The following is a 16,336-nucleotide window of genomic DNA, read 5'->3' on the forward strand; positions in this document are numbered from 1 at the left end:
ATCCTTATGCAATCATTCTTATATTTTCATTAAGACCAAGAATGTATTTTAAAATATTTAATATTAATATTAAACTATTAAATGAAGTAAATATTTCATAGAATAAATTATCTGATATGTTTTTACTCAGGTCAATAAAACAGCCAATAGTATACTTACATTGAAATAGCAAATATTTAAACGGATGGAGAAGATAGTCAGGAGGGGGGGGTGCGAAAAAAAAAATATATCAATAGTAAAAATTATTTATTATTCGAAGATTCAAATTTTTTTTTTTTAAATGGCTGATTGCCCACATATTCCTCAAAATGAAAGAGAATAATTTCCGCGAGATTTTAAATACCTAATTCAGATTTCTATGTAAGCAGTTCTTTTTTTTTCCTTTTTAAGGATTCTGATTATGATTGAGGCAGAGCGTATATTTAGAAATGAATTAAATCCAGTAGAGTAAGTATAGCTTTTATTTTAGTGAAATTATTCTGCTTTGGATGCATATATATTGAACAATGGACAAAAAAAAAAACAGGATATGCTATGAGGGGCTCATCCACTCCGAATAATTTAGCACGAATCCTAATCGATTTTGAACGTTGTACGGCAATGTTTTACAGGAGTGTGTGAGGCGTGTAGCTTCAAATCCAACTTCATCCAAAAAATTCAGGAAAGCAAAAAAACTTCACATTGACATGCCGGTTTTTTGTTTGTTTTTTGCATCGAAAGAATTAACGTCCATGATTATTTAACGGTAGTTTCACTACTTCCGTAATTTTAGGTTTCTGTGAATTTAAATTTTTGATGGAGGTGGTTTTGAACCAAACTGGGCTATTAAGCACTATTTTCATTTCTCCGCACTAAATAAAAGTAGATAAAACGGGGTCAGTTCGAGACAATTTTAATTGAAAAATGAAAATTTGGTAAAACGAATTTGATTGCAATATTAATAAAAACGACCCATTGCACAAAACAAGTGGAAAAATAATTATTGTTGAGGAACTCTTATAAACAAATTTTCATTCTCGTCAAGCTCGCTGTGCACATCCGGCAACGACATTTTTATGATAATCAAAAGAATCTATGCTTTTCCAATCTGGTCCAAAATGTTTCTTTAAAAGATTGTCAACATCTAACAATTTCGCTGGAGCAAGAGACACTGATATCAAATCCGGTGTGAAATTTTCCTATTTTTGTTTGCGAACGGTTGAAATGCCCCTACATCTTTGAGGTAGTTTACCTCAATTGGAACATCAATATCATCTCCAAATGTGGATACTTTTCTGTAGTAAGAACTGAAAATATCAAAAGGAAATCTAAAACGAACTGGCATAAAAATAATAAAACCTTCGTGGCGCCTGAATAATTTAAATACTTTACACATTTTATTTAAATGTCAGTATCAGACAAACATAGGGACTTTACACTTCCCAGGATCAAATAATTTTATTTTATTTTTCGACACTTTTATTACGTTATTATTTATCAAAAATATTGGAAAAAGTATCAAATTCCTTCGTGAGCCTTTTCTCTTCGGAAATATCTTCTGACACTCATAGTTTAAGTGTCAATTTAATTAATTTGTTTTTAGTTTTTATATCTTTCGTCACAAACATGATTGTTATTTATATCTCACTAAATTTTTTTTTTAAGTATAACGATCATTTTGCTTTTTCATATTTACGAGGTATCACAGCTTAAATAACGCCTCATTAAATAAATACCTCTTATTTTTAGACTCCTTCCTTTAAGGAACAAGATATCTGTTTAGAAAGTTTTACTATGCATCATAATTTCATTTTTATGTGAAAAAATAAGTCCTTGATTTAAATATTTTGGTACTTAATTTATTATTTGGGCCACTGTGAGGCGACAGTAGCTAAGTTACAAGCGTTATTAATACTTAAACGTCAATGAATGATTCTTTACAATCCATTATCTGATAAGAAACAGCTGATGGCGAGCTCTGTTACAGAAGCGGGTCCGGGAGGGGGGGCAGGCTGCGCGCGCAGGCCGCTCTCCCAAGTCTGTCCCAAGCATGCCCTTAGTGCCGGTCAAGATCGTAGAGAGGATGGCATCTTCGGCGTCGGGAGTTGTCACCGTCAAGACTACAGCTTTCGAAGACCAGCAACCTGGAACTTCTGGCCTCAGGAAGCCCCTCGAAGTCTACACAAGAAGGAACTACACAGAGAACTTCGTCGAATCCATCCTTCGGGCCGTCGGTCCTGATCTGAAGGGGTCGTCCCTTGTCATCGGAGGCGATGGGCGCAATCATTGTGTCCTGGCGGCAACTATTGCCATCAAGATGTCTGCTGCAAAAAAGGTTAGTTAGTATCAGTTTTATTAGAAAAAAAAATACATGAAACTTTACCATAAATGTTTACAAAGTTTATACTATTAACATAGTATAAACTTTGTAACTACTACTTGTAAACTACTACTTCTGTCAAAAAAACTTTTTTATGCATAAACAGCTAAGGGCTGCCGGAAACATAATCATTTCCTCAAGGCTTCTGATGACCTTGGGATGTGTTCTAGTGATAATAACTCTCTTATCACGTGACTAGTAGATTTATCATTATCATATTTTTTGGTTTTTTAAATAATATATATCCAATATTTTATCGTTTAATTATTACTGAATTAAAAATAATATTAGTCTTAGCTTTAAATGTTTAATCATTTTGTATTATACATATAGGAAATAAACATTTAAATGAGTGATTATATCATAGATGTCAGTTAATATATATTCAATGATTTCAAATCTCTGCTTGTGCACTGATGTAATGATTAAATGGATGATGTTTGCATTTAATTCATAGGTTTAATCTCTACATGGATATATTATAGTTGACGTAGAGTCATATCTCACTTGGTACCTTTCTAGATAAGGAGTAAAATATCGTTATACAGTCTTATTTTTCACTCATGAATTATTTTTTGCCATTAATTTATACTAAACAAGCATTTAGTCTAATGACAATTCCATTGCTTACCAAGCCGGGATCAGCTGTACACCCCAGGTCAGGGTCGTCGCCCGGACAACGACCTCCTCTTATGATGTAAGATCGCCGGCTCCCAAATGCTTTATTTACTGTATCACTATACTAAGAGGAATTAACCACCAATAGGCTAAAAAAAAAAAAAAAAAAAAAAAAAATATTTTTGATTTCTATAAATATAGGATTTTTTCTATACATAGACTATTTCTGATCTGTAAATATAGTATAGAGACCTACTATTATTAATCATCAATTAGTTTTTTATAATTATAAAATAGTAACAAACCCAGATTTGTTATAATTCATGATTTTACAACAACATAGGTTTTACGACATAGTAAAAATGTTTTCTCAAAATATCCTCAATTGAATATTATATAGTTTCTTATCTTATATCAGATTTAATATTGTATTAATTCTTAATACAAATTATATTGACAGAGTATATTAAAATTGTTATTCAGTTTTTTGACTAAAGGTTATTAGAACTTTACTTTATTTTATGGTTTCTTTATTGATATTTAATTTATTGATGTTATTCATTCATTGGTGCTACAACTTATTCACAACCTCTGTCTCTCCAACAATCATCTTATGCCCATCCTCTACCATGCTTCTTCATTTCTTATACCTAGTGTTCTGAGATCTGCTCCTACATATTCCTTTCATTGAAGTCGTACCTTCAATTCCACTGTTTGAAGATATATCTTGTGCAGTACTTTCTTATTCAGCGTCTTTGCTGACTTCCACGTCCCACTGTCAACACGGTTGGTTAAGTTGATGAACTTAATTTTTTTGGCTTCTTAGTAAATTTTTGTTTTCATATATCTTCTTGGTGGCTCAAAAACGTTGGATCAAGCATTTACCCATACCTTTCACCTGATATACTTCTAAAACCATGGTTCCAATATTAATCTGGCTAATAATGGGAAATTTCCTCCTCTCCAACTATAATAAATATTGGTGTACTTTCAGCCAAAGCCTTTTGATCTATATCTACATATAATCGACATCGAATCTTTCCAGGAGACGTTTTATTCATAATATCTTCGTTCATGGGTAGTTTCGCTCGAAGCATATGTATTAAATATCTCGTTCCTCTCTTGATTCCATAAAGATAGGTTTCTTCCCTTTTTTGAGATTTTTTTTTTTCGGTTGGCTTATAGTCCTTGGAGATCTTTAGTTTCCTACACCTTTTTTTATGTCGGTTAATGCATTTCCAGTTCATTGGGCTGTGGTCAGCATACCTTTCCTATCGGCCTCCCTCTTGGTCAAGTTTCTAGGACTGAGGCATTCATAGTTGGAAGGACTGGGCCTGTTGGATGACTTCTAGCCAACATTCCCAGCCCATTGCAACCTCTTTGCATTCATATCAAGAGCGATCGAAAGCTGCGTTTTTGATATTTCTTAATTATTCTTATGTGCGTTGTTTCAGGAATAACTTTACTAGTTTTTAATTTTTTGAGTCAAATCAATTCTGAAAAACCTTAATGATTGGTAATCGAAATACATGAGTCACCATTCCTGAAATGGTATTTTGTTTTTCTATAATTTAAATCATAAGTCAAAATAAATTGTCAAAACAAACACCGCTATTAAGTTAATTATATGAAAATACTTCAGTCTTACTAAAGAAATGAAAATATCAAAAGAAAAGTCTTTGAAAAAAGTAGTCCTGACCAATGTTATATGATAATGATATTTCTAAAGTATAACTAAAGTATTAGTTGGTTTAACTCGGTTTTATGAGACTACAGTAAGATTTTCATGTTAATATGTGTCTGTCAAGTGTGAATAGACTTTATAAATTATATATAGATTTCCGTCGCATTGTCCACCCTAATCGATTTATCCCTTCTTAATGGCTAAAAATACTTCTAATTTATACTACCCAAGGTTGAAAATAATCAAATAAATGACAAGATATTGAAGAAGATGGCTCGTAACGATTACTAAACACGTATCACATTGCTAAATTGATAACGCTATCTGAAGTAAAGGCATTGCGTAAACAAAATTACTTACAGAATTTGGTTTTAGTAGTTAATTCCCATTTAAAAGTAAAAAAAAAAAGTTGTCCAACATAATTATCCTTTGGATATCTGTTTAATCTAATTATTATTTATTTATTTCATTTTATTTTTAACGCAACAGTCTTCTTTAAACATGGCATGTAAAAAACTATAAGTTTGAATTTTTAATTTTAATTTTCCGTAAAATTTTCATTGCTTTGTCGTTCCATTGTTTTTTAAAATTTATAAATGACCCAATGATTTTTTTAATCAAATTTAGTTAATTTTTTTTGAATAGTAAGGCCAGATAATGCTAGATGATTTCTATCAACAAATCATTAAACATTAAAAAATATATATTTTTCGTGCTTATTATTACTAAACATTTACCGTGGTGAGCATGAATCACTTCATTTTGAAGATTCACATCCACAAATCTAAATGTATTCTGTTTCCCTCGAACCCTCTTAGTCTAAACCACTCAACCGTTTTGATGAAACATTACTTATTTGTTCGTTTTAGTAAGGAGCTCATAAAGCTTCCAGAAGACCTAAAACTTTAACTACAATGGAGTTTTTATTTTGCATTGATGTGTAGATGAACGGTAATTATTTTTTTTTTTTATGGTTTCTAGTTTATTCTCTATCTGTATATTATAAAATAAAATACATTAATTTGAATCTCATAGTCTTGAAAGTTGTTTTACAAGTGTATGCTCTGATTTTCGAGCTCCAATTTAATACACAAAATTCTACAACTGAACTCTAGTAAAAAATACTTCAATTTATTTTCCCTATAAACGTATCCATCCGCTCAATCTTTAGAGTCCTTTGTTGTTTCACTTATTGATACCTAAAGCTCTTTTGACTGGTTTTAAGCTAAATTTAAAAAAAAAAATGTATACTTGAAAATAAGTTTGGATTACATTTACTTTAACGATTTTAATTTATATGAATCAATATATTATTTTATGTCCTCGGTCGTTGATGTTTATTTATTGGTAAATAGTTAATTTCTATGAGATAAAATTAATAAGGGCGTGTTACTGCTTGAATATTAATTTTTTTTTTTTAGTTACTAAAAGGGAAGTTACCTTTATATACTTACCAATGTGTAGTTCCTCTACACGCCTGTATCATATCATTTTGATCTTACATTAAATTTACTTGCTGTGTTTTTATTTAACTGTAGTTGTAAATATCATTAAATAAACCTCTGAAATTTAGCATAACTTGTTCCAAGTACTAGCAAGTTAATTGAAAAGTGCAATTTGAACTTTCTTCTACTTAGTAATGGAAATTGGATATGTTTTGTTAAAATATAAAATGAATTAAATTTTTGGTGGTCTCTCATAATTCACATAAATATTACCACCGCAGAGTGGTTTATTCGACCTGAAAAGCTATTCAAACTATTTATCATCAATTATATATCTTAAATTTATTTTGAAAGATGATAGTTGACTGTATGAAGTAGAATGTAGGAAGATAGTCAGTCCGGGTGGCGGTCAATAAAGCTATCAAAATAGTAAAAAAACAAACTATTTATTGTTAGCCAAATAAATAGGGGCGAAACGTTGGTTAACAATAAATAGTTTTCTTTTACTATTTCGACACCTTTATTGACCGCCGCTCGGACTATCTTCCTACTATTAAATTTATTGTAATTGTATTTACGATATATTTAATCTTATTTTAGAATTAAAAATCTTAGAACAACGGAGCATAAGCATTTTTTAAGTTAATAAGTTTATGCCCTTCATATGTGCAAGCACTGAACCTCTAAATTTAAGTTAGGAAACGTTCACTTTATTTAGTAAGAACTAATTAGATATGTTAAAAATATTTCATGTTCTTCCCTACATACCTTATATCATGGGCTAAAAAAATATTCGTATTGATGACATTAACCGAATCAGTACCACTATCACCTCTTATCATTAAACCTTTCACGGCAATGTGGGTGTCCGGTAAATAGAGACTGTACAATTCGTGGGTGGAATGGTTTTATGAAAAAAGTATCAAATAATGAATGAACCTTACAATAAATCTCGTGTTTTATTTCTGTCTTTAATATTCGTCCAACAGTATACAGTTTACTATGACTGATTTTTTATTAACGATAATTATAATAGTTATATCAAACTCCAACGAACCCTTATTAAATAAGATGTAGACAAGGAGCCAATGTCTTTAAAATAACGGACTCTTTAGTTGTGCACGTAGGTTTGAAACTGATGATAAATAAGCTTGATTTGTAAAATTTCATGATTGGAGGGACTAGGAGGGAGGGGAGGTGGAGAAGAAAAATGAAAGAGCGGCTGAAGATTTTCTGACCAAATCGCTTCTGGAAATTAGGGCCTTGTCAAATCAACGGTTACGTTCACCCTTGACTTTGCGATCAATATTTTTTTTTTTACTTAACAGAAACTTTAATGTTTCGCAATTAAAAAAAAAAAATGTTTGTCTTGAGTTTGAATCGTCAACGATTTTATTATTTTCATGGCGTATTTTAATCAAGGTTAATATTTTTAGATACCAACAGATAAGACCCGGTTCACGGCCATGTAAATTTATCAATTGAACTATTCCAAGATTATTTTAAGAAAAATATAACTCAATAATTTGTTTTTCTTTCAAATATTTAATTTGATTATTATTTCATTAATTAAAGGTTTATTTCATCACGTAGGTACTTTAAAATTGTTTCATTGAATGAGAATCACTTCATATATTCTTTAACAATCAATTTTAATTAATAATAAAGTAAATTTGCTTGTTAGACTTATTAATAGAAGACTTAACAGATAAGTAATTGTATATAAATATATTTTCTTTAGTGTGCAAATGAGTGATGACAGATATACAAATATCCTTGTGAGAACCGTTATAGTGTAAACATTGGCATTTAAAATATTTATCGGCGGAATAATGTCTTTACTAATATAATGGAAGGGGTGGTACCTGAACAATCTTATACGATGTTTTGATGCCCCACTACTGCAGAAAGCTGACAATTGATAATTTATACATTGGGCATAAGTATCAGGTGCTTGCTTAGGAGGTATTATACCAATTTGTCGCTGATAACTTCCTTTGGTCACATTCCACTACATTTCCAAACTCTTTACAAAATAGAAATTAAATTTTCGATTTCTGAGCGCTGTATGTACTGCACGGGAGTCTTCCTCGATGTTGAACAAGCTTTTGATCGAGTTTGGCATCCAGGTCTGCTCTATAAACTTCGTCAATTCCTACCCCCTAGATATTTCCTTATAATCCGCTCCTACCTCACTGATAGAACCTTTAAAGTAAATCATAACCTAGCCTACTCATCTCTCTTTTATCAGTCTGCCGGTGTTCCTCAAGGTAGTATCTTAGGTCCTATTCTTTATACAGTTTATACAGCTGACATCCCAACCCTCCCTAACCAGTCCTAACGACATACGCTGAAGACACATTTATGCTGTCTGTAAACAACGACCCAACTAATGCATCACAAACACTACAGACACACATAACATCTATTGAAGAATGGTGTCAAAACTGGAGAATCAAAATAAATCCTGACTAATTCCATCAGATCACCTTTAGTCTCCGTCGTAAACCTCTACCCTCCTGTCCTACAGTATCCTTTCTAAATACTCCACTAACACCTGTTGAACAGATTCGATACTTAGGATTCCATCTTTACAAGAGACTTACTTGGAATCCACACACAAGACTGAAACGACAAGAAACTGCTCGTAGATTCCGATTGCTACAACATTTACTTGACAAACGCTCTAAACTTCCCATTCACTACGAAAAAATAGTATACACTACGATAATCAGACCAATTTGGACATACGGAATTGAGCTCTGGGGCTCCACCAAACCATCAAATTCCTCCCGCATCCAATTCTTACAATCCAAAATTCCAAAACAGATATGCGTCTTTTCATTCCAAACTCCTTAACCATCCTAACCCATTAATTCTTAGTCTTTCAACCTTAACAATCCCTGATAATCCTCCGAAGCGTCTGAAAAGAAGATGGCCACGGAACCTTCTAATTTAAATTAATGTTTGAAGTACCACTGATGGGTGGTTCCTTACCAAGAGTTTCAAGTGTATATGAAACATACAACATATTTACTTATTGTATTATTTTGTACAGTTGTAAATTACAATAAATAAGTAAAAAAAATAAAATTTTTTTTTTATTATTGTAGTCAAATACATTAGAATTTTGGTGAACAAAATTTAGTGCGGTACGCGCATCTCACAATTTTTACTTAATCAAAAAAAAAGTTGAAATTAGTCATTTATTTTTCAAAATTGCTATTTTTTTGTTATTCACGATGACAATATTTCTCATACACCAGTAAAATCTAATTTATGTTATAACAATCATGAAAACATTTATTTTATCTTTTAGTTAATTATTAAATTCATATTTTTTTATTTATTCTTTTTTTATTACCGCATGTAAAGAGCATTTTTTTAATTTTTTCAAATAAAAAAAATAATAAAGGTACTTAAAAATTCGCCATTCAAGTTCTAAAAATTAAAGTAAATTTGTTGACTTTATATTTTTTAATTATATTTTTCCTAACAATGTTAACCCAAACGTACATATCTCATTATTTTACCCAAATCAAGGTTAAGTTCGTGAGTTAGTAATTTTTATATTACCTCATAAGCTATAAAAGATCTATCTTATAGATATGAACGAAATGATTATTTGAAAATAAACTGCCAATTTTTTAGATTCGGCGTGTATAATTTTTGGAAAAATAATGATCTATCATGCTAAATCACTTAATATTTGAGACTCCAAGGACTATTTAAAAAATGCGGAGGAGAAAAAGGTGATGTCGCATATTTTTGAAAATTGAGTTATTGATGTCTTATAGTAGGTGAAGGGAAGGAAGACATAAAAATTCGATACCCGATAAAAATAGGGTCGAAAAATACCTATAAGTGAGAATAGAAGATTATGACAAATTTCATTTTTCTCTCATTTTAGTTTTTTGGACACCTGTTTTTCCTCCACTTCATTTAATATAATTATTTTTCTAATCTACATCCTCATCTACCAATTCTGTTGTATTTACACCCATGATTAAATCTCACTTGAATGTATACTCTACATCAATACTATAATCCCTTACTCAATCTAACTGATCCTTATGATGCTCCAGGTGAGGAAGGTGGTGGTTGGGAAAGATGCCATACTCTCTACCCCAGCAGCTTCTAATATGATCAGGAATACATCGTCCATCGGTGGTATATTGCTCACTGCAAGCCACAATCCAGCATCAGACTTCGGTATCAAATTCAACATGTCCAATGGAGGTAAGTGTTCTTCATAAGCACAATGAGTATAAAAGAAATTTACTTATTTGCTTCGTAATTGGTAGTATGTTGATAATTTAACAAAAAAAATTTTCTTTTCACAAATTGAATATTTTTGAAGGTCGTTTATTTTCTTACAAGTTTTATGAAGGGCTGGAGTTGGGAAATTTATTAGAGTTTATTCACTCTTATTATTTTTCAAATTTATTAATGTTGCTAATAGTTGGACTAAATTTTCATGATTTTGATACTCTAGTTTTATTAATAATGATAACGAGTTTTCATTGGATTCTGTCAGTAGCTGTGTGAAAAATTAAATGGGGATTTCTACGACGAAAAAATTGAGTGATTGATAGAAAAAAAAATTGTACCGTTAGTAATAATCGGCGCAAGTATCGGTACTACTATTTCATATCGATTTAAAATTTTCGAGAACTACTTATGTAATCTATAGAAAACTACATCAAAAACCGGTTTATGAAATTCCACTCCCAGTACCGACAGTTAAAGGAGCAGTGACTTACAACTTGGGAAATTTAACCTCATCTCGAAGACTGAAGCCCAGGCCGCTGTAGGAGATTCTAATAATAACAGAACTGATAAATATAGAATTTATAGCAGGATATCCTGAAGCAGTCTGGACTTCAGTCTTCGTGTTGTGGTTGGATTTCCCAAGTTGTAGGTCACTGTTACTTTAACTATAGGTCAAATTATTGATTATCAACTACATCATAGTACATTCAACTAGCTTTAATTGGAGTGTTGGCAGATATTTGTACGTCTAATTGTTTCTGAGATATAGTTTTTCAAAAACCGAAAGTTTTGTCCGAACAACTATAAATCATCATCTTGTTAATTTATTTTGGCAAATATCATAAAAACTACTACTCCTATTAAGATAAATGTCATAAAATTCTTTATTGCATATTAAATCAGTTGTAATTTGAGTGTTGCTTTTTACTAAACTGTATCTCGGGAACTAATTAACAAAAACAGCTCTACTAAGGGTTATGTTTTGAAAATTTACTCTACTTTAAATGATTTTCTATTAGGTTTTCTAGTTTTTGAGGGAAATCTAAATGAAAACATTTTTTTTTAAACATCCGCCATTTTGTATAGTTTTGTAAGTCTGCCAAGTATAGGTGGGGGGGGGGGTAAACTATACTTGGCAGACTCATCAGTTTTGACTAGTAATTGGGCACAGTTTTTATTAAAGTAATCATAAATCTGGGTGAACTAACTGACTTTTTTTTCTACCGGGCTCTTGTAATATTAGTAGTGAGATTGCAAAAAGATAGTTAATGTCCTAATATGTCCTAGATAAAAGTGGTTAGGTTTATTGGAATTCGGTTGTACATAGACCGTCTATTTTCTTCATGCTTATTGCCCTGGTAAAGATGGCCAAAACCACACTTCTTAGAGGTCGGGAACAAAATGAGTAAATTTATTATCTCGGTCATTTTTATGATTCAATGATATACATTGAATGATATGCAGTAGCAACTAATGTGTATCGACAAATCGTGCTTCACTAAAAGGAGTTACAACTCTCTTCTCTTCCTGCATTTCCGGTCCCTCAACCATATCAGTAGTGAAAACAAATCAATGAAAAATGCCTTAAGAGGAGAATCATTCTCAAAAAGTTTTTTATCAGCAGCTATAAACACATATGAATGAGGGTTTGTTAAGTCATCTATCACGAAACAATAAATAAAACTTGAAGCCTTATTCAGTCTTAATGAAATTCATGTTAAAAATATTCAACTCTTTTCTACCAAGGTTCCGTTACAGGAGTTGTTTTCCATTGTATTTTCAAGGATAAATGACATAACAGGACTGACTCTCTTCTGATGAATATGATTAAATGAAGGAAGCTAAACTTTTCTGATACCTCAATTCGAATCAGAATATTAACATTAATGTATTCCTAATTTACCTGTTGTATATATGTGTATACAGTTCTAAATAACAATAAATAAATTATTTAAAAAAATAATAAAAAATAAATAAATAAAAAATGTATTTCTTAATGCTAATAATTTTAGTATTTAATAAATAAAAATTTCTCCTAATACCTTCGTGGTGGAGATCTTGTTGAACCGTGATATTTATAAATAAACCTGTCTCGTGGGCGACCTTGACTTATTAACGTAAAAGAATCGGTTCTATTTTAAAACTGAAAAGAGTTCATTGACTCGGGAAAACTCATGATTGTTAATTACTGTTTAAATAATAATTACTATCATCTAAACTAATAGATATTGTTTTTATTTATTTAAAATTAAGTTGGTGGGAAGTCTTACTTACATATTGAATTAAACCAAGGAGATAATAACAAAGTATAAAAAAAAATGCGATACTAATAAACAATGCGGGGATATAAATACCTCAGAACTCAGCGAGTTATAATTTTAATAAATTATACTTTAATTAATTTATTATGATTTAATAGTAAAATATAGTTGAGTAAATTGCGAGTAAAACTAGTAGTGATTGCAAACTAATCCTTCAATGGATGTTTTTATAGAACTATTTCTAAAGATGAGTTTATTACTTCTTGTGGTTATGTCACCGTATATTTTTATGTTTAAAGGCAATAAATCCTGTAGTATTAATAAATATAAATGCACTATTAAGTTTTCAATAATGATAATTTTGCTACTGGTAATGATTAAGAAGTTATTGGCAATAAACCTAAAAATAAACTACGGGCATTTAAAAAAAAATTACATTTTAGGAATATAGACGGACCTTCAGGGGGAGATAAACTTTTTATCATAATTTTAAAAATATTTTACGTAAGAATCCGTTGACAAAAATTAATCAATACTTACTTCTAGGTATAGTTAAATCTCTTAAGCTGTTTATACTTGACTAATAATAGATGCTAAACAACAGTCGATGATTTTTGTAAATATTTATAAAATATGTTTATGACAAAAAATAAAATACATATGTATACATATAATACAAAATAATAATAAATAAATCTCTACTGCCTAGACTCATTCATTTTTGTAAACGTTAACAACAAAAATCATTTTTATACAATTGAAAGCAGATATAATGAGGTAGATGGATTCTTTGAAAAATTTGTAAATTAAAAAATGCATTTTCAAATTTAGTAATTGAGATAACTTTTTTCTTTTAAATAGATATATTACAATTAAGAAATTAAGTTGGGTCATCCGGAACCTGCTCTCTTCTCCTCAGAGTGGGGAAGTTAGATAAAAAAGATGAACTGGTACACTCAAAATTACACATACAACTTCAATAACTAACAAAAATATAAACTACATAATATAATAATAATAATAAAATACGATAACCAGAACTAATTGTTTAAAAACTTTTTAATAACAATTAGAAAATATTTTATACGTTGTTAGACAATAATATATAATGTTGTATAAAGCAAAGAAATTAGTCATCCTTCCGTTCGAAATCCTTCATATCGATGTAGTCAGTTTCTGCTGGTAGTGAAATCTCTGATTGTTGGAGCACACATCTCAGGCTAGTCCAACGTATTTCTGAGATAGGGGCTACATCCATTAAGTTACCATTAGTGGCTGTGTCCTATCATTTCACCCCAATTTTTTATTTTTTTAATAAAAACTTTTTTACAAATAAAAGTCAAAATTTATGATTGCCAACTATGGGCACGTAGAATAAAAAATGGTGGATGTTCCATATGATACAGAAAATTTTTGAGTTCTTCTAGAAAAAAAAAATTAATATGCGATTATTCCCTGTTAGAAAATAGTTCAATTTTTTCTTTGACTGTACAAGAGATAGAGTAAATGCCATTAAAAAGGAAATATTGCAATATTAAACGTACATCCCAAAGCTTATTTAATTCGAGGAAAACTTAAATTTTCGTTCATTTTTTTTATTCTATACAGCATATCCTCTAAACTACCTACAACATTAAATATTAATTCATTCATAGCAGATTATTTAAAGTAAAGTAAATTTTGTATAACATGAGCCCTAATAGACCTCTTTACGAAAAGATTTCGAGATACAGTTTTTAAAAAGCAAAATTTTTTCCAAGTTATATAAAATCAATATTTTGTGAAATTATTTCGACAAATATTATGAAAAGTGATGCTCCTACGAAGGCAAACGTATATAGCATATTAGCTTTAATTTGAGTGCTGATAAGCTTGTGTATGCCTAATAGTTCCTGAGATATAGCATTTCATAAACATTTTGTAATTTTATCTTGGCGGATATCATAAAAACTGCTATTACCACTCCTCAATTGAAAGCTAATAGATATTTGTAAGTTGTTCTTAGGAGTAGTATTGCTATAATATTTATATTGGGCTCATTTTGTAGAAAATTTACTCAACATTAAATGATTTTCTGCTTAGTTTGTTTACTGTTGTAGGTAGTTTTAAGGATATGGAGTTCCGAATGAAAAATTAATTGTTTGTAACGTTTTGAAGCAGCCACAATTTTTTTATTACGAACTATGGTTAGTAGTTTTGACTACTAACTATATATAGTTTTCATCAAACAACTTGTGCAACTTAATTTTTTTTCCTGAGCTCTTGGACTAATCTGAAAATGTTTAAATCTACTCACTTTTTGCGTCATGAGAAATGAAAAAAAAGACTCATTTTTTCTAAAAATGCGGTTTAGTTGAAAAACGCTCAAAGAGGGAACTAACTACTTTTTATTGACTCCTCAATCATATAAAAATAATAATTATAATTATATATTAATATAAATAACTAATCTGTATAAAATGGTAGAGTATTTTTGGGCATATTAAAATTTAGAATTATATCTACTCCACTCAATTGTTAATTTATTATCATATATGTATGAGATTCAGATAACATAAATGGATTGGAATAACAAACAACCTAATTCAAATACGAAATATGGGAAAATAAAAGATCCGTTGTATGTGCCCAATATTGATTCGATTGACTCGTGTTTGCATTGTTATGGATTTGTATATTTTGGGTGTGAATTTCCTTGAAATAATTGGAAGTTTAGATAGTTGGAAGAATGGGAAGTTTAGAGCGTTTGTTAAGTAGGTGTTGTAGTAATCGAAATCTACGAGCAGTTTCTTATCATTTCAGTCTTGTATAAAGACAGGAATTAAAAAACTAAAATATGAATACTATTCAAAACATTTGTGCTCGAGGGACCCACCTGGTCGTAGATTAAGGTTACGGCGGGGCGACGATGATCGCTTAATATAATTGAGTATCCTTATTGAACTTCAAATGTTCCCTTAGAACACTCAACTACATGCCCTATGTTTAATTTTTACTTAGAGCGATTATAACGTTTTGCTGATAAATGACCAATATGAACACAATGAACAGAATTTAGTAAAACTCGAACTCTGATGTCATCGTATTCTGTTTAAAAAACTCCAGTGTTACATAAGATAACGAACGGGCCATTCTATATTACAAGTGCTGCATAAGTACTTAGTCATCCTAACAACTGCACTAACCGCAAAACAATGATAACTTTAACAAATGATGACTTGCAACATAAGCCCTCGGAAAGAAACACTAAGATCTTCCAAGAACTTATGTGCATAATAATACAAATAAAATAATGATAGTATGTAGTTTCTGACGACTTCAGAGGTAATGGCCTAGGAGAGTTGCTGTATTGATACTGAAACTATGTATTATAATATAAAATTGATTAATTATAAGATAATTGTTTTTAATTTATTTATCGATATTTACAACTGTATTTACAGAAAAATACATCTTTGTAAATTTGATATAAGTTAATAATGGAGTGATACAGACATGTAGAGAAACTGTCCATTGGTAACATTCTAAATAAGATAACTTAAAGATCCGAAATTTCGTTTTTATTATTTGTTTAAAGTTAATTTTTGTTTTCTATAAATAATTTATACTGGACGAAAAAGAAAAACGTCTGTAGTACATGGTTAAAATAGCTTCGTCACCATTTATATTCTCTTTTTTTTATATTCCCTTATTTTGT

At 30.2% G+C, this 16,336-nt stretch overlaps 1 protein-coding gene across 2 annotated transcripts in view; it reads left to right on the forward strand.

Moving 5' to 3' along the window:
* Window positions 1-16,336, forward strand: part of Pgm1 (phosphoglucose mutase 1) — an 80,272-nt gene that overhangs the window by 39,550 nt on the left and 24,386 nt on the right. For both annotated transcript variants that reach the window (XM_067045643.1, XM_067045642.1), the window contains exons 2-3: window positions 1,967-2,314; window positions 10,192-10,345. In XM_067045643.1, the coding sequence (XP_066901744.1) occupies window positions 1,967-2,314; window positions 10,192-10,345 (502 nt within the window). The remainder of the gene's footprint in view (window positions 1-1,966; window positions 2,315-10,191; window positions 10,346-16,336) is intronic.

This window comes from Halyomorpha halys, unplaced genomic scaffold, assembly GCF_000696795.3.
Source record: "Halyomorpha halys isolate HHAL.00 unplaced genomic scaffold, Hhal_1.1 Scaffold1882.1, whole genome shotgun sequence".
Lineage (NCBI taxonomy): Eukaryota > Metazoa > Arthropoda > Insecta > Hemiptera > Pentatomidae > Halyomorpha > Halyomorpha halys.